The sequence below is a fragment of the Hyla sarda genome, chromosome 2, assembly GCF_029499605.1.
Source record: "Hyla sarda isolate aHylSar1 chromosome 2, aHylSar1.hap1, whole genome shotgun sequence".
Lineage (NCBI taxonomy): Eukaryota > Metazoa > Chordata > Amphibia > Anura > Hylidae > Hyla > Hyla sarda.
The window spans coordinates 398,598,966-398,618,193 of NC_079190.1; the positions used below are offsets into that span (position 1 = coordinate 398,598,966).

The 19,228-nt window shown below is 44.1% G+C and overlaps 1 protein-coding gene across 4 annotated transcripts in view; it reads left to right on the forward strand.

Annotated features, from left to right (window-relative positions):
* PHKA2 (phosphorylase kinase regulatory subunit alpha 2) overlaps window positions 1-19,228 on the forward strand; it is a 152,849-nt gene that overhangs the window by 50,517 nt on the left and 83,104 nt on the right. For all 4 annotated transcript variants that reach the window (XM_056558759.1, XM_056558761.1, XM_056558762.1 and 1 more), the window contains 6 exons: window positions 5,904-5,986; window positions 6,217-6,297; window positions 10,134-10,232; window positions 13,540-13,686; window positions 14,910-14,963; window positions 15,628-15,750. In XM_056558759.1, coding sequence (XP_056414734.1) covers window positions 5,904-5,986; window positions 6,217-6,297; window positions 10,134-10,232; window positions 13,540-13,686; window positions 14,910-14,963; window positions 15,628-15,750 — 587 coding nt within the window. The remainder of the gene's footprint in view (window positions 1-5,903; window positions 5,987-6,216; window positions 6,298-10,133; window positions 10,233-13,539; window positions 13,687-14,909; window positions 14,964-15,627; window positions 15,751-19,228) is intronic.

Genomic DNA, 19,228 nt, shown 5'->3' on the forward strand with positions numbered 1-19,228 from the left:
AACCTCCCCCATATTTCACTGTAGGTACTGTGTTCTTTTCTTTGTAGGCCTCATTCAGTTTTCGGTAAACAGTAGAATGATGTGCTTTACCAACAAGCTCTATCTTGGTCTCATCTGTCCACAAGACATTTTCCAAGAAGGATTTTGGCTTACTCAAGTTCATTTTGGCAAAATGTAGTCTTGCTTTTTTATGTGTCAGCAGTGGGGTCCTCCTGGGTCTCCTGCCATAGTGTTTCATTTCATTTAAATGTCGACGGATAGTTTGCGCTGACACTGATGCTCCCTGAGCCTGCAGGACAGCTTGAATAACAATGGAACTTGTTTGGGGATGCTTATCCAACATCTGGACTATCCTGCGTTGACACCTTTCATCAATTTTTCTCTTCCGTCCATGCCCAGGGAGATTAGCTACAGTGCCATGGGTTGAAAACTTATTAATAATGTTGCGCACTGTGGACAAAGGCAAATCTATATTTCTGGAGGTGGACTTGTAACCTTGAGATTGTTTATATTTTTCCACAATTTTGGTTCTCAAGTCCTCAGACTTTGGTGTGACATTATGTCCAATTTGCTTTTTTTCCTCCCTTTTTTTAATTTAGTTCCAATACACACAAAGGGAATAAACGTGTATATAGCAAAACATGTGTTACTGCAATCCTTTTCTGTGAGAAATACTTCATTTTCTTGAAAAACTTCAGGGGTGCCAACATTTACAGTCATGACTATATATATATATACACACACACACACACACACACACATATACTGCTCAAAAAAAATAAAGGGAACACTTAAACAACACAATGTAACTCCATGTCCATCACACTTCTGTGAAATCACACTGTCCACTCAGGAAGCAACACTGATTGGCAATCAATTTCACATGCTGTTGTGCAAATGGAACAGACAACAGGTAGAAATTATAGGCAATTAGGAAGACACCCCCAATAAAGGAGTGGTTCTGCAGGTTGTGACCACAGACCACTTCTCAGTTCCTATGCTTCCTGGATGATGTTTTGTTCACTTTTAAATGCTGGTGGGGCTTTCACCCTAGTGGTAGCATGAGACAGAGTCTACAACCCGCAGAAGTGGCTCAGGTAGTGCAGCTCATCCAGGATGGCACATCAATGCGAGTTGTGGCAAGAAGGTTTGCTGTGTCTATCAGCGTAATGTCCAGAGCATGAAGGCGCTACCAGGAGACAGGCCAGTACATCAGGATACGTGGAGGAGGCTATAGGAGGGCAGCATCCCAGCAGCAGGACCACTACCTCCGCTTTTGTGCAAGGAGGAGCACTGCCAGAGCCCTGCAAAATGACCTCCAGCAGGCCACAAATGTGCATGTGTCCACTCAAACGGTCAGAAATAGACTCCATGAGGGTGGTATGAGGGCCCGACATCTACAGGTGGGGGTTGTGCTTACAGCCCAACACCGTGCTGGACGTTTGGCATTTGCCAGAGAACACCAAGATTGGCAAATTCGCCACTGGTGCCCTATGCGCTTCATAGATGAAAGCAGGTTAACACTGAGCACATGTGACAGACGTGACAGAGTTTGGAGATGCCTTGGAGAACGTTCTGCTGCCTGCAACATCCTCCAGCATGACTGGTTTGGCAGTGGGACAGTAATGGTGTGGGGTGGCATTTCTTTGGGGGACCGCACAGCCCTCCATGTACTTGGCAGAGGTAGCCTGACTGCCATTAGGTACCGAGATGAGATCCTCAGACCCCTTGTGAGACCATATGTTGGTGTGGTTGGCCCTGGGTTCTTCCTAATGCAAGACAATGCTAGTCCTCATGTGGCTGGAGTGTGTCAGCAGTTCCTGCAAGAGGAAGGCATTGATGCTATGGACTGGCCCGCCCGTTCCCCAGACCTGAATCTGATTGAGCACATCTGGGACATCATGTCTCGCTCCATCCACCAACCCCACGTTGCACAAAAGACTGTCCAGGAGTTGTCGGATGCTTTAGTGCAGGTTTAGGAGGACATCCATTAGGAGACCATCCGCCACCTCATCAGGAGCATGCCCAGGCATTGTAGGGAGGTCATACTGGCACATGAAGGCCACACACACTACTGAGCCTCATTTTTACTTGTTTTACAAACATTACATCAAAGTTGGATCAGCCTGTAGTGTGGTTTTCCACTTTGATTTTGAGTGTGACTCCATATCCAGACCACCATGGGTTGATAAATTTGATTGCTATTGATAATTTTTGTGTGATTTTGTTGTCAACACATTCAACTATGTAAAGATGATAGTATTTCTTACTAGGGATCGACCGATTATCGGTTTGGACGATATTATCGACCGATATTCACGATTGTCTAAGTTATCGGTATCTGCAATTACCTTGCCAATAATGCGGGCGCTTTAAATCAATGAACTGCAGCGGCTTTTGCGGTGACAGAGACTGCCTCCGCAGCTGCCCGCTTCTCTCCCCCTGCCTGTCCTGAGTCCAACCACCGCTGCTGCCCGATCCCCCTGCCTATCCTCTGGCCACATGCCGCCGCATTGCCTCCCCATCCTCTGGCCACATACCGTTGCCACCGCTGCCCCATTGCCTCCCCATCCACTGGCCACATGCCGCCGCTGCCCCATTGCCTCCCCATCCTCTGGCCACATGCCGCAGCTGCTGCCCCATTGCCTCCCCATCCTCTGGCTCCATACCACCGCCGCTGCCCCATCGCCTCCCCCATCCCCGGTGTTATAATTACCTCTTCCCGGGGTCCGCGCTACTTCTGGCTCCTGCGGCATCCTGCACTGTTGCTGTGTGCTGCGCAATGACGAGTGACGTCCTCAACGCGACTTCACCGTCAGTGCTCACAGTGACAGCGCAGGACGCCGCCGAAGCCAGAAGTAGTGCGGACCCCGGAAACAGGTAATTATAACACCGGGGAGGCGATGGGGCAGCGGCGGTATGTGGCCAGAGGATGGGGAGGCAATGGGGCAGCGGCATGTGGCCAGAGGATAGGCAGGGGGATCGGGCAGCGTCGGTGGTTGGACTCAGGACCCCAGGACAGGCAGGGGGTCCTGAAATGCACGGAATATCAGCATAAGTTATTGGCTGTCGGCCGGAAAGTTCGCAGAATATCGGTATCGGCTGTAAAAAATCTATATCGGTCGATCCCTATTTCTTACGATTAGTTAATTCATTCAGTTCTAGGATGTGTTTTATCTTAGTGTCCCCATTATTTTTTTGAGCAGTGTATATACTTCCCTGGAGTACCCCATTAAAGAGCCCCCCATTGTAAACCTCCACCAGACATTGCAAAGACACTGTGAAAAGAACTTTGTTAACACTAGATTATGTTGTCTTTGAGATATCCAGGATAACTACCAGGACTTCCTTATGCTTTTTTGTAACGACAAAGAAACCACCTGCCAGACTTTTTGTGTGTTATTTGAAAAATTAGATACTGTATCACCATCCTGATCTAATCTTGTGATACAATTATAGGATTCTGTTAGATTAACTTTGGGTAAAATTGCATTAGGAAAGCTCAGTCTCTGGATGCTTCTGCATATTTGGTTATAAAGGTTATAAAGTGCTGTCACTGACATTTCTTGGAAAGCTAATATTATATAATTGTAAATGAATTAGTCATATTTGCTGTTGATGTATTGAGCTGCGGATCCGCTGACAAAGGCCCCTAAAGTGCTGCCCTCTTTGTGCCTGCTAATAGTGGCAATCCGCCGCTACCAGCAGACACACGACACACTGCGATGTGCGAGTTACCCTGCAGTGTACTCGCACACATCGCGGCCGCTCTCTGTGTAGCTCAGGGAGCCAGGGGAGCGGGCGGGATGTGCGGATACACTGCGACTCAAACTTCACAGTGTGTCTGCTGGTAGCGGTGGATTGCCGCTATTAGCAGGCACAAAGAGGGCAGCACTTTAGGGGCCTTTGTCAGCGGATCCGCAGCTGCGGATCCGCTGACAAATACGCCCGTGTGAACGCACCCTCAAGGGGTACTCCGATAGAATACAATTTTCTTTTAATCAACTGTGCCAAAAAGTTAAACAGATTTGTAAATTATTTCTACATAAAAATCTTAATCCTTCCAGTACTTATCAGCTGCTGTATGCTGCAGAGGAAGTTGTATAGTTATTTTCTGTCTGACCACAGAACTCTTTGCTGACATATTTGTCCATGTCAGGAACTGTGCAAAGCAGTAACAAATCCCCATAGCAAACCTCTCCTGCTCAGGACAGTTCCTGACATGGACAGAGGTGTCAGCAGAAAGCACTGTGGGCAGACAGAAAAGAACTACACAACTTCCTCTGCAGCATACAGTAGCTGATAAGTACTGGAAGGATTAAGATTTTTATATAGAAGTAATTTACAATTCTGCTTAACTTTCTGGCACCAGTTGATTAGAATTTTATTTTCTCACTGGAGTATCCCTTTAAGCAAGCATTCCATACCTTCAGATGGCAAGTTTATAAGATTCCTGCCACATTTTGCGCTGGCAGTTGTGTTAAAGGTGTTGTTAGTTATCCAGGATTAGAACAGAGCTGATTTCTTCCAAAAACAGTGACACGTCGGCCCCCTGGTGGTGTGTGGACAGACGTGCTACCGTTTTGGAAGAAATAAGCTCTGCATTTCTATTCCTGGATATCCCCTTTAATAATGTAGTAAAGATATACAAACAAACAAGGCATATATAGATCAATAATGAAAAAAAAATCTTTATTGAGACATACCGTATTTTTCGCCGTATAAGACGCACTTTTTCTTCCCCAAAACTGGGGGGAAAAAGTCGGTGCGTCTTATACGGCGAATACACCCCTATCGCGGCGGTCCCTGCAGCCATCAACGGCCGGGACCCGCGGCTAATACAGGACATCACCGATCGCGGTGATGCCCTGTATTAACCCTTCAGACGCGGCGATCAAAGCTGACCGCCGCGTCTGAAGGGAAAGTGACACTAACCCGGCTGTTTGGTCGGGCTGTTCGGGACCGCTGCGATTTCACCGCGGCGGTCTCGAACAGCCCGACTGAATAGCCGGGTTAGTGCTTACAGGACACCGGGAGGGACCTTACCTACCTCCTCGGTGTCTTCTCCGTTCAGGGATCCCCTGTATGGCCGGCGCTCTCCTTCCTCGTCATCACGTCGTCGCGTACGTGCGTCGGCGTGCGTAACGACGTGATGGCGGCGACGGAGAGCGAGGATACCCGGCCGGCAGCAGAGACGTTCCGGAGCGACACGGCAACAGCGATGGAGCGACATCCAGGGCAGCGGTGACGGGTCCAGAGTGGCGGGGACACGTGAGTATTACCTCCTCCTGCAGTGGTCTTCAATCTGCGGACCTCCAGATGTTGCAAAACTACAACTCCCAGCATGCCCGGACAGCCGTTGGCTGTCCGGGCATGCTGGGAGTTGTAGTTTTGCAACATCTGGAGGTCCGCAGGTTGAAGACCACTATTGGGTTAAAAATCTTTATTTTTTTAGATTTTGTCCCTAAAAATTGGGTGCGTCTTATACGCCGGTGCGTCCTATAGGAAGAAAAATACGGGAAATACAAAAAAGATATACATTTAAAAGGTCATAAAAAATACATAAAATGCGGAGAGCACTACTGGTAAGAACTGAATAAAAAGTAAAAGCCGCTATTCTCGTTCAGGCGTGCACAAAATGAAATGGATTTGCTATGCAAGGTTAAAAGGTTATGTAACAAAGAAGACTTTGATTGTTCTAAGCGTAGCTTGCATCTTCTCTCTGAATTAATATTAACCTGGTTAATGTTCTATTGCATTTACCTTTTAATATGGCCAAAAATGTAAAATGAAGATACTGTATATAGATGGCAGGTTGCCTTGTCTCTAAACATTCCCTGAGGCTCTAAGTAGAAGACACGTGTATGTTGAAATATTATCATGGCCACTTTTGTGCATTTTAGGACTCCGCATTGTGTTTACCCTGGATGAAGTGGCCTTTATACAGAATCTTGTGTTTTATATTGAAGCTGCTTATAAAGTTGCGGTAAGTTAATTACTTTAAAACTTAAAAAACGGTGACATGTAATAATAAGATGTATTGAATGCATGCTGCATTAGAGCGCTATTACTACTACTTAGGATGTGGAGACTGACCCATTTCTAGTCTACTTTCCTCTTGTACTACCTCTTTATATTCCCATTCTGCTAGTAGAACATTTAGTTTTAAGTTATTGATCATTCTCTGATGGTTGTTTACTATGTTATTATTCTAAGGATTATGGAATGTGGGAGCGAGGAGACAAAACAAACCAAGGAATTCCTGAACTTAACGCAAGTTCTGTGGGGATGGCCAAGGTAAGATGAAAACTGTATCCTGTTATCAAATAATGTGCTAAAAATGTCTCAGAAATCCAAAAAGGAGACACTAATATGATGAATAAGCTTTACTATTACTGTTGAAATGTCTTCATATAAAATGGAATACAGTGGTCCTTCATGTTAGAATATAAATTGGTTCCATGACGACCATTGTATGTTGAGACCATTATATGTTGAGACCAATATGCTATAGAAACCTGGTCACTGGTTCTGAATAGGTATCGACCGATTATCGGTATGGCCGATATTATTGGCTGATAATCACGATTTTGGGCATTATCGGTATCGGCAATTACCTTGCCGATAAGCCGATAATGCCCCGCCCCCACCGCACCGCGATAGACCCCCCCTCGACCCGCCGCACCGCAACCGCCCCCCGACCCACTGCACCCCCCGACCCACTGGTTTTTTTTCTCCCACGGTATGGATTTTTGCCCATACCGCTATACCGGTCGGGCCCCTCCCCCACCCTCCGAGTCAATAAAAAAAAATTAAACTTACCCGTAATGGGGGTGGTCCGGGCCATCCATCCTTCCTGTAGTGTCCGGCGGCATTCCGGGTGGAGGGTGAACCGGTCCAGGCTGTCCTTCTCCGGGGGTCCTCTTCTCCACTTCGGGCAGGCTCCGGCCTAGTACGCTGCATAGACGTCGTTACGCCGTGACGTCAGGTGCGTCGCTGCGCAGCGGCGTCTATGCAGCGTTACTAGGCCGGAGCCTGCCCGGAGTGGAGAAGAGGACCCCCGGAGAAGAAGGACAGCCCGGACCGGTTCACCCTCCACCCGGAATGCCGCCGGACACTACAGGAAGGATGGATGGCCCGGACCACCCTCCCCGGACGGTCCCTGCAGCAACTGGGAAGGTGAGTCAGGGTTCTGGGATGGACAGGGGTCTGTATAATATACTATACCTACAATAGGCCCTCCAGCTGTTGAGGCCCTCCAGCTGTTGCAAAACTACAACTCCCAGCATGCCCGGACAGCCAACGGCTGTCCGGGCATGCTGGGAGTAGTAGTTTTGCAACAGCTGGAGGCACCCCTAGGCGCTGTGCAGCGCGGCGGGGGGAGCGGTGGCGGTGATAGGTCTCAGGACCTGCGAACAGGCAGGGGGAGAGAAGCGGGTGGCGGCGGCAGCGGTCTATGGCACCGCAAAAGCCACTGCAGTGCATTGATTTAAAGCGCCCGCTTTAAATCAATGATCTGCAGCGGTGTCGCGGGGGGATAAATAGCCGATAACTTAAACCGGAATATCGGTATAAGTTATCGGCTATCGGTATCGGCCCTAAAAAAACGATATCGGTCGATCCCTTGTTCTGAAGCCCCAAAAATGTCACCAAAAATAGGAAGGTGAGGATTAAAGAAAAATAGGTAGATAACTAATACAGATAAAGTAAGTCCTCACAAATAAAAGAAAGAAAGATCTGCTGTAAATCACTGTATGTAGAGGACAGGAGCGTCTTCAGGGTCCTGTACAGTACACGCAATGTCCTAAAAAGTTAAATTGAGCCGCCCTTTCTTGGTGTCCAAAGGAGCAGCTAACACTGACACATGTAAAGAGTAGTACAGAACATGTAGTACTTCCCTGTTTTTTAGGGAGGCGCTACCAGACACCAGTCAGTGCGTGCACTTCAGTAATATACATATGATTTACCAGTAAAATGCCCATTCTGATTGGTCAGTTCTTTCAGCCATTGAACACATTTCACAGATCTGGACTGTCCGTAGCATTGTATGTTGAGTATGGTTTTAAGTTACAATGGTCTAGAAAAGACCATTATATGTTGCAAATATTGTAACCTGAGGCCATTGTACGTTGAGGGACCACTGTAGCAGTAAGTTCTGTAGCACCACCGTTCCTGAGATATAGAAGTATGTTGCCTGGCTGAGGGGTGTGTTTGTGTGTGCATATATAATGTAGGGGGTGTGGATTCACAGCTGGCCACATGAGATCACAGCCAACCCTGAATACTTTCCCCCTACATTAAATATGTGAGAACACTGGAGGTACGTCTGCTAGAATGCTGTTCTGGAGAGTGTGGGGGGAGCCAGTCATTTAATTTATAATATACCAATTTTAATCTTAATACCCCTTTAAACTATACCATATTAGCCTTTGGGTGACTAATATAGTGTGGCATACATCACGGGCATCTATTTACTGGATATGTCAGGAAGTCTATTTATGGAAACTATTACTGGACCTTTCCAAGTAAAATATACAGTAACCTATTTCCTTTAGTCCTACTGAGCTCCATCCAGAGAGGTAATACTGCTGACACCAACCTGATACACATTCTGCAGTAAAAATATCATCAATATCACTACTCCGAAGAGAGAGAGACAAACTAACTGGCATTGTCAAGGAGGCTTTGATGGAACTTTCCATATATAGCCAGTTACTGTCTATAGACTGTTCATATATGGTTACAGGGGAAGATTCATCAATATGTGTCTGTATGCAGCTATTCACACCCCTGCTTTTTGCTGTGTTTTTGGCTTACTTGCGCCAAATTTATTAAAACACCACACAGACTATTATACATTTTGCACACATGAAAAAATCACTTCAGAATTTGCTGTAGGATGTCATTTTTCTATGATTAGGCAGAAGTGGTATGAATTAGCATTTTTTTTAAAGGGGTACTCCGGCGCTAAGACATCTTATCCCCTATCCAAAGGGGGTCCCGCCGCTGGGGACCCCTGAATGCAAGCTTATGTGAGGGGGCGTGACAGCTGCCACGCCCCCTCACATAGGCTTGCATTCAGGGGGGTGGAGCGTGACGTCACACGGGGGCGGGGCCATGATGTCACAATGCTCCGGCCCCCGTGATCGCCAGTAATCAGACCCGGAGCGAACGTGCTCTGGGGACTGATTCTAACGGGGTGCTGCGTGCAAGAGCATGGGGATCCCCAGCGGCGGGACCCCCGCGATCAGGCATCTTATCCTCTATCCTTTGGATAGGGGATAAGATGTCTTAGCACCATAGTACCCCACATTATTTTTGCATCTTTTAAAAAAGGTGCAATTAAAGGGGTTATCCAGGAAAAAACTTTTTTATATATATATCAACTGGCTCCAGAAAGTTAAACAGATTTGTAAATTACTTCTATTAAAAAATCTTAATCCTTTCAGCACTTATGAGCTTCTGAAGTTAAGGTTGTTCTCTGATGACACGTGTCTCGGGAACCACCCAGTTTAGAAGCAAATCCCCATAGCAAACCTCTTCTAAACTGGGCGGTTCCCAAGACACGTGTCATCAGAGAGAACTTAGACAGAAAGAACAACCTTAACTTCAGAAGCTCATAAGTACTGTAAGGATTAAGATTTTTTAATAGAAGTACTTTACAAATCTGTTTAACTTTCTGGAGCCAGTTGATATATATAAAAAAGTTTTTTCCTGGATTACCCCTTTAATAAATCTCATCTACTTTATAGTCAAGAACGAAGCACTGCATTTCACAGTCACTTTTGTCAAAGTTGTCTATTTTGAAATTAAGCAAAAACTATCTGTGCAAAAATTTCAGCCAGTAATTTCAGGAAAGCAATGATAAATCTCCCCCTCTGTCCGTTACATCATCAAGACTTTATAGAACTGGATGTGTATGCAGTGGTATATATTGCATCCTTTCTTCAGAGATATACATCGGGAATCTTCCCCGCATATACCTGATGGAAGACTTAAATCCAGTGTGAACTTAGAGTAACTGTAAAGAAGTTTCCTTTGGCTTTTGATGTTTTTTTTATTCATATGTGTATACATAGAACTGACTGCTTCTCTGTAGTTAACTGAGGAAAACTTTTTTTGGCTACCTAAAGGCTGCTCTGGAAGCTATTGATGAACTGGACCTGTTTGGTGCCCACGGAGGTCCCAGATCTGTGATTCATGTTCTCCCTGATGACGTAGAGCATTGTCAGGTAAGAATCACATGATTGTATGTCCTAGAAGAGAAAAAAGGTCAAGGTTCAAGTCACATAACGTCACTGTGTAATGCCTTGAGGCCTGGTGAGATGTTATTATTCCTCATTAAGGTTATTCCTGAAAAACTGGTTCACATTAGTACCTGTCATTACTTAAAGGAAAACTATCAGCCTGTTCACCCACACTAAACCTAATACACTGGGTTATAGTGTGGGTGAACAAGATTTTTTTGGGTTGAAAAAACACCAGTGCAATGTCCTGCGTCTGGTGTTTTTTCTGGCGTTTTTTCTAGCGTTTATTCATTTGTGTTGAAATTGCATTTTTGGCACCGTTGGCGCTTTTTTTTTGGTACCCAAAATTTGTTGGGTACCAAAAAAAAAGGATGCAGTAGTGATGGAAATAAATATATTTAAGGAAATATTAATTGTTTATAACTAAATTTTAATTAATGTTTAATAAAGAGTGTGTTTCACTTTTTTTTTTCTCTATATTTTACATTTTTTAGGTAGTACTACTACTCCCAGCATGGAACAGACTGTTCCATGATGGGAATAGTAGCACCTGTAGTAATAGACATATCTTCCCGGGTGTCAGTCCTGACACTCAATGCGATCGTCCATAATATAGCAGAGATGCGGCTGTATACAGCGCTCGCATTTCTGCTCTGTACTCCAGCCGGCCACTCATTCATATTTTCCACCCAGAGTGGTGATTGGCCGGATGGTTGCAGCCAATCACAGCTCTCAGAGGGAAATATGAATGAGTGAGTGGCTGGAGTATAGTGCAGAGATGCGAGCGCTGTATACAGCCGCTCTACATCTCTGCTATAGAGAGGACAATCACATCAGGTGTCAGTAGTGACATCCGCTGTGATGTGTCCTTAACTGCAAGTACTACTACTCCCAACATGGAGCACACTCTGCTCCATGCTGTGAGCTGTAGTATCTACATTAATAGACAGATCGCAGCGAGTGTAACTTCTGACACTTGCTGCGATCTGTCTATTAATGCAGATACTACAGCTCACAGCATGGAGCAGAGTGTGCTCCATGTTGGGAGTAGTAGTACCTGCAGTTAAGCAAAGATCACAGCGGATGTCACTCCTGACACCCGCTGTGATCCTCCTGTATAATGTATAGATGCAGCCGCCGCTCTTCTATGGTCCCCTGCACTGACGTATATATACACATATTCCTATTTCCCACAGAGAGCTGTGATTGGCTGGAACCATCTGGCCAAGCCCAGCTCTCTGCGGGAAATATGAATAGGTGCAGGGCTCAAGTCCTGCAGGAACTCATGGGAACGGAGTTCCTGCACTTTTTCCACAGCAGGAACACAGTTCCCATTAGCAGGAGTCCTGCAGGACCAGCCCTTAAAGGGGTACTCCGCCCCTAGACATCTTATCCCCTATCCAAAGTATAGGGGAAAAGATGTCTGATCGTGGGGCATCCTGCTGCTGGGGACCCCCGCGATCTTGGCTGTGGCACCCCAGAGATCCAGTGCACGGAGCGAGCTTCGCTCCATGCCGGATGACTGGTGATGCGGGGCAGAGGCTCATGATATCACAGTAATGCCCCCTCAATACAATTCTATGGAAGGGGGTGTGACGGCCATCACGCCCCCTCCCATAGACTTGCATTGAGGGGCCGTGACGTCACGAGCCTCCGGCGCTGCACCCAATGCTCTAAACGAACGCTGGGTGCAGCAGGGAGAACGTGGGAGTCCCCAGCGGCGGGACCCCCGGGATCAGACATCTTATCCCCTATCCTTTGGATCGGGTATAAGATGTCTAGTACCACTTTGAGTGGAAATCTTGGGTGACTTCCCACACTTTTTTTCCCAGGACTTGACCCCTGAATAGTTATATATATATGGCAGTGCAGGGGACCATAGAAGAGCGGCCGGCCGCATCGATAAATTATACAGAAGGATCGCAAGGGGCGATCTGTCAATTAGTACAGGTACTACTACTCCCACCATGGAACAGTGTGTTCCATGCTGGGAGCAGTAGTACTATCTAAAAAAAATTGTAGAAAAAAAAGTGAAAAACACACACACACTACATTTTTATTATTGTCGGCTAAATTTTTAGGTCCCCGCCCGCCCACATAAATTGATCCCTGTTTAAAAATTAATAAAAATTTTGTAATAAAAAGAATAAATTTCGTTAGATACAATTTTTTCCTTCACTACTGTATCTTTTTATTTATTTTTTTAATGGTACCCTACGAAATTTTATTAAAAAAGATATCTCCAACACTTTTTAGGATCGCTAAAGTCCAAAAAAGAATAAAAACTGCCTGAAAAAACGCTACAATAAACCCACATATTGTTTTTCTTGGCGTTTTTTCACTCTCATAGACTTCTATGGGAGAAAAACGCCACGATTTTTACTAAAGAATCGCCAGTGGCTCAACATGCTGCAATATTGGAAAACTGCCAAGGAGCTGAAAAACGCCCAAAAAGAGTGAAAAAACACCAAAAGGATTAGAAAAATGCCAAGTGGAATAAGTATTTTGCGATTTCTCATTGATATACAGCTAAAATCTGGCTGCAGCGTTTTTTGGCCAAAAAAACGCCATGCGGCAGAATTGGCGTTTTTCTTGGCGTTTAGAAAAAAAAAAAATACACAAGTAGAAACTTAGCCTTATGGAATACTGTTCACCCCCAATTATAACCCAGTGTATTAGGTTTAGTGTGGGTGAACAGGCTGACAGTTTTGCTTTAATCATATGTTTTTAGCATTCACGTGAAGGTGTCATGCCCTTGAGGCCTGTGCTCCTCGATAATTGAAAAGTATATTTTTGGATATGTTTTGTAATACCATGGTATACAAGTAACAAATACTTTTTTATTTGCTTCTTGTTTTGCAAAAAAATCTTATTTACAGATTTTGCTAAATTATTACCAATGGCAAATGACCGTACAAAAAGTGTTTAACTGCACTGCTTTTTTTTAAATTAGATTTGAATAGGAACATACATAATACAGTCCCATAGGTAAAATCTAAATGGGTCCCTCAGTATGTGTTGATTCATACCATCACATCATGTCATTCTAGTACAGTTGATATACTGTACTTATGTGTCTTTGCACCAGTTAACACGTCACTTATGTACACAGTAGTACCATAGTAGTGGGTATCCTGACTTTTAAGGTAGTGAGAAATTCATAGCGAGAATGCATTAATACATAATCAAAGGTATAACAAACCCAGGATACACAGGAGATCTAGAATTTTTCCTTCTATGGTTATTTTATTTTGTATGGAACAAAACCATATGTGTTTTCTTCTCTTTTCAGTCAATCCTGTATTCCATGCTGCCAAGAGCATCCACTTCAAAAGAGATTGACGCTGGTCTGCTTTCTATCATTTCATACCCAGCATTTGCTGTGGAAGATATAAATCTGGTGAATGTGACCAAAAATGAAATCCTCACAAAGTTACAAGTATGTATTTTGGTTACTTGGGTCATCAGAAATGGGCAGTAGGAGCTACTAGGTTGAACTCAACCATAGGAGCTTTTTTTTATATATATATAAATATGTATTCATTGAGTATCCTCATCCCCTAGTGGTTTCTCTAGGAGCTATGTGAGCAAAAAGGAAAGAAACAGCAGCAGCACAGCAAGGAAGGGGTTACATAGCAGATTGCAGAGAAGGGAGACACTTAGTGGCCAAGATTTTAGGGATTTTTACTCGGTTAAGAAGTAATTTTTTGGTAAATTAAGGGATTTACAAATATGTTATAGGTCACATAGGCTACCTAATGGAGAGATGATGTTTACAATTACAGTGCCCCTGTATTGCCCTAGACTAGGGGTCTCCAAATTGTGGCCCTTCAGATTTTGCACAACTACAACTTCCAACATGCCTGGACAGCCAACAGCTTGTATTGTGGTTTTTTAACATCTGGAAGGTCACAGTTTGGAGACGACTGCCTTAGACAATCACAGATAATACCACCACACCCTGCAGGAATTACTGTTTATGTGTACAATCTTCTAGAGATAATACATATGGGGGCTGTACTCTGTTGTCATTTCTGTGCTTGGAGGTTATTAAGCAGGCACTGTTTGTAGCGGGCATGCAGCAGACTCTGATGGTACAGGACACTTTGCTGGTACTATTATTTTTTGGTACGCTGTTGACTTTATTTAGGTGTGTCATGTGGTTTTTATTTGAGTGTACTATATGGTTGTGTTCTATATTTGTACAGTTTACAAAATACTGTGTGTAATATATAATATTTATTTGAGTAGTATGGCAGTTTTATACCCTGTATGGTGAAAAAAATGCATCACCCACAGTGCCCCCTATAAATGTATCTGCTCTATCCTATATCCAGCTTAAAGTCTAGTTTCAGCGAATGCTTCCTATTTCTGTGATTTAAAATACGCAAAGACTGCCATTACTTTCTATCAGTCGATGCACAACTCATAATAACATATTTATTTGCTTTCTTATAAACTGGGAAAAGTTTTGTCAATTGCATTGTGGTTTTATCATTTCAAAGTAGGAACTTGTTTAAAAAAATTCTAGAGTGCTCTTGAGATCACTAGACAAAGACCCCCCCCCCCCACACTTGTAAGTAATGTATTCACTTGTAAGTAATGTATTTGCATGTTTAGTTCCTATGTATTCTTACCATTTGCATTTTATTTTTCATTAAGGGAAAATATGGCTGCTGTCGATTTCTCCGAGATGGTTATAGAACTCCAAGAGAGGTAAGAACAATGATGGGTAATGCAGCAGCTTGCGGATGGTTTTTGACTATATAAGAGTGCCTGTGCTGGTGGACTTAAACCATCTGTGTATTTCATAGACAGCCATGCCTCTGGATGGGTCACCATGTAATACTACTGTAATAATACATTTTTGATGGCTAGCAGCAGCTTCTTCAAACATTATTGAAACATAGAAGAAGAAGTCTATGGGCTTTAATTTGAGGAGGAAATTCTGCCGTTTGAATAGACCCTTACCTTCACTTACTGTGGATTTACCAACCTCATCTGCAACATTGCTTCTGGCCTTTTCCACAACTATCCAAATATTGTGACCCCCCTTGTTTTTGTGTTTAGCTTCATAATAAAAATGCTTTCCCCATGAACCTTAAAGGGTTAAGCCTTTAACATATTACAACGTTTCGATCATGTCCCCAGTTTCCCTTCTTTTCTCCAGATATGAGCAAGTTTAACTTAAACTTGACCTATAGTATATAGTTTCTCAATGTCCTTCTTCATCTCTAGAAGAGTTTGATAGATAGGATTAGCCAAGTCTGTTTACAGTTTATATTTACTTTTATTGAGTTGATAGCCGAAGTCTGCTAAGGGATTTCTGTAAATGCAGGACATAATATAACTTATAACCGGTTTACTTAAATTTTGGCAGGACCCAACTAGATTACATTACGACTCAACTGAGCTGAAGTTGTTTGAAAACATTGAATGCGAGTGGCCTGTATTCTGGACTTATCTAGTCATTGATGGTGTATTTAATGGAGACCAAGTTCAGGTAAGAGAAGAACAAAGTAAGACTGAGGCGTATAATGATCAAACAGTTATAACATCATTAGTATAAAGTATATAGAGCAACCTATAAATTCTCACAGAAACTATTGGGCAGTCATCACAATAGAAAAAAATCTATAAGCACTAATACTCTTGTGCTTTACAACAGAGCTAAACCAACCCGTAAAACCAATAAAACAGTTTCAACCTGTAAATACAACATCATAATGCAGTGCAGTGCAACCTGTAAATACAGCATCATAATGCAGTGCAGTGCAACCTGTACATACAAACATCATAATGCTGTGCCGTGCAACCTGTAAATACAAACATCATAATGCAGTGCAGTGCAACCTGTACATACAAACATCATAATGCAGTGCAGTGCAACCTGTACATACAAACATCATATTGCAGTGCAGTGCAACCTGTACATACAAGCATTATAATGCAGTGCAGTGCAACCTGTACATACAAGCATTATAATGCAGTGCAGTGCAACCTGTACATACAAACATCATAATGCAGTGCAGTGCAACCTGTACATACAAACATCATAATGCAGTGCAGTGCAACCTGTACATACAAACATCATAATGCAGTGCAGTGCAACCTGTACATACAAACATCATAATGCAGTGCAGTGCAACCTGTACATACAAACATTATAATGCAGTGCAGTGCAACCTGTACATACACACATCAGAATGCAGTGCAGTGTAACCTGTACATACAAACATCATAATGCAGTGCAGTGCAACCTGTAAATACAAACATCATAATGCAGTGCAGTGCATCCTGTAAATACAAACATTACTATGCAGTGCAATGGTAAATACAAACATACTTATTATTTATTTTATTTTATTTATTTATATAGCGCCTATAGATTCCGCAGCGCTTACAATTATGGGGTACAAACAAAGACAAGTATCAGACATAATATTACACAATAACAATTCAAACAAGAGGTGTGGGGATATGTTGAGGATATGTTGAGGCCAATTAGAGACTGTTATAGGCCTGTCTGAAGAGATGTGTTTTTAGGCCACGTTTGAAACTATGGATGTTGTTGTTGAGTCTGAGGGATTGAGGGATAGCATTCCAGAGAACCGGTGCAGCACGAGTGAAATCTTGGAGATGGGAGTGAGAAGTTCGGATTATAGAAGATGTTAGTGTGAGATCATTAGCAGATCGTGTAGGATGGTAGACAGAGATGAGAGAGGAGATGTAGGGAGGTGCAGCATTGTAGAGAGCTTTGTGTGTGAGACTGAGGATTTTGTACTGTATTCTGGACTGAATTGGTAACCAGTGTAGTGACTGGCACAGGGAGGAGGCATCGGTGTAGCGGCTGGAGAGGAAGATGAGTCTGGCTGCGGCATTAAGGATGGACTGGAGAGGAGAGAGTTTGGAGAAAGGAAGGTCTATTAGTAAAGAGTTACAGTAGTCGAGGCGGGAGTGAATCAAAGCAATAATGAGAGTTTTAGCAGTTTCAGTAGTGACAAATGGGTAGATCCTGGAAATGTTTTTGAGATACAGGTGACAAGAACGTGAAAGATACTGAATATGGGGAGTGAAAGACAAATGAGAGTCAAGTATAACTCCAAGACAGCGAGCCTGCTGCCCAGGAGTTATGGTAGTACCGCATACCGAGATGGAAATGTCAGGGTTAGGTACAGTATCAGTTGATGGAGAAAAAACAAGAAGTTCTGTTTTAGAAAGATTTAGTTTCAGATATAAAGAGGACATGATGTCTGAGACGGCAGAGAGACAGTCACTGGTATTCTGTAGGAGTGCAGGGGTGATGTTGGAGGAAGAGGTATAGAGTTGGGTGTCATCAACATAGAGGTGGTACTGGAAACCAAATCTACTGATTGTTTTTCCAATGGGGGATGTGTAGAGTGAAAACAGTAGAGGACCCAGGACCGATGCCTGGGGAACCCCGACAGCAAGGGGAAGAGGAGAAGAAGTAGAGCCAGAAAACGAGACGCTAAAGGAGCGGCCAGAGAGATAGGAGGAAAACCAGGCGAGAGCAGAGTCCTTGAGACCGATGGAGCGGAGACTACTGAGGAGGAGTTGGTGATCCACAGTGTCAGAAGCCGCAGACAGGTCCAAGAGAATCAGTAAAGAGAAATTTCCATTTGATTTGGCCGTCAGAAGATCGTTAGTGACTTTGGTTAGGGCCGTTTCTGTGGAGTGAAGGGAGCGGAAACCAGACTGTAAGGGGTCAAGGAGAGAGTTATCGGAGAGATAGCGGATAAGGCGGGAGTAGACCAAGCGTTCCAGGAGTTTGGAGATAAAGGGGAGATTTGAGACGGGTCGATAGTTGGCTGCACAGGACGGTTCCAGAGATGGTTTTTTCAATAGTGGGGTTATGATAGAGTGTTTGAGGGAGGAGGCAAAGACCCCAGAAGAGAGGGAGAGGTTATAGATTTTAGTTAGGTGACAGCTGATAGCAGGAGAGAGAGACTGGATGAGGTGTGAAGGCATGGGATCACTAGAGCAGGTAGTGGGGCGCTCGGAGGAGAGGAGCCTGGAAACCTCATCCTCCGTTACAGGCTCAAAAACTGAGAGTGATGAAGAGGAGACGTGGCTGGGAATTGGATCAGAACTTTTAGGGGACTGGGAGAGGATTTCATCACGAATGTCATTGATTTTAGTTTTGAAGTATTTGGACAGGTCTTCAGCACAGAGATCAGTGATTGGGGTCTGTACTTTAGGCTGAAGGAGAGAGTTGAACGTGTCAAAAAGGCGTTTTGGGTTGTTAGACAGAGAGGAGATGAGGGAGGTAAAATATGTTTGTTTGGCGAGATGAAGAGCGGAGTAATAGGATTTAAGCATGAATTTATAGTGCAGAAAGTCTGAAGAAGTCTTAGTTTTCCTCCACAGATGTTCATCACACCTAGAGCATCACCTGAGAAAGCGGGTTGTTAGCGTGTGCCAGGGTTGCTGCCGTCTGTGTCGGGAGGTTCGTGTTTTAGAGGGTGCCATTTGATCCAGGGTAGACTTTAGGGTGTCATGGTAATGTTTGGCTGCTAGATTAGGGCAGGAGAGAGAAGAGATTGGTGTTAGTGAAGATTGTAGAATGTCTATAAATTGACTAGTGTTTATGGCACGCAGGTTTCTGTAAGTGTACAAGGTTGGAGTGTCTGGAAGAGGATAGGAGTTACTGATAGAGAAAGAGAGAAGGTTGTGGTCAGAGAGCTCAAAAGGGGAATTAGTGAATTTAGAGACAGAGCATAGTCTAGAGAAGATCAAGTCCAGTGTATTCCCATCCTTGTGTGTGGGAGAGTCAGTAAGCTGTGAAAGGGCAAAGGAGGAGGTTAGAGACAGAAGCCGAGAGGCAGAAGAGGAGATTGGGGTATCAATGGGGATATTAAAATCACCCATGATGAGTGTAGGTGTTTCTGAGGAAAGAAAGTGAGGGTGCCGGGTGGCAAAATGATCCAGGAGGACGATAGATGACCGCCACTCTGAGAGAC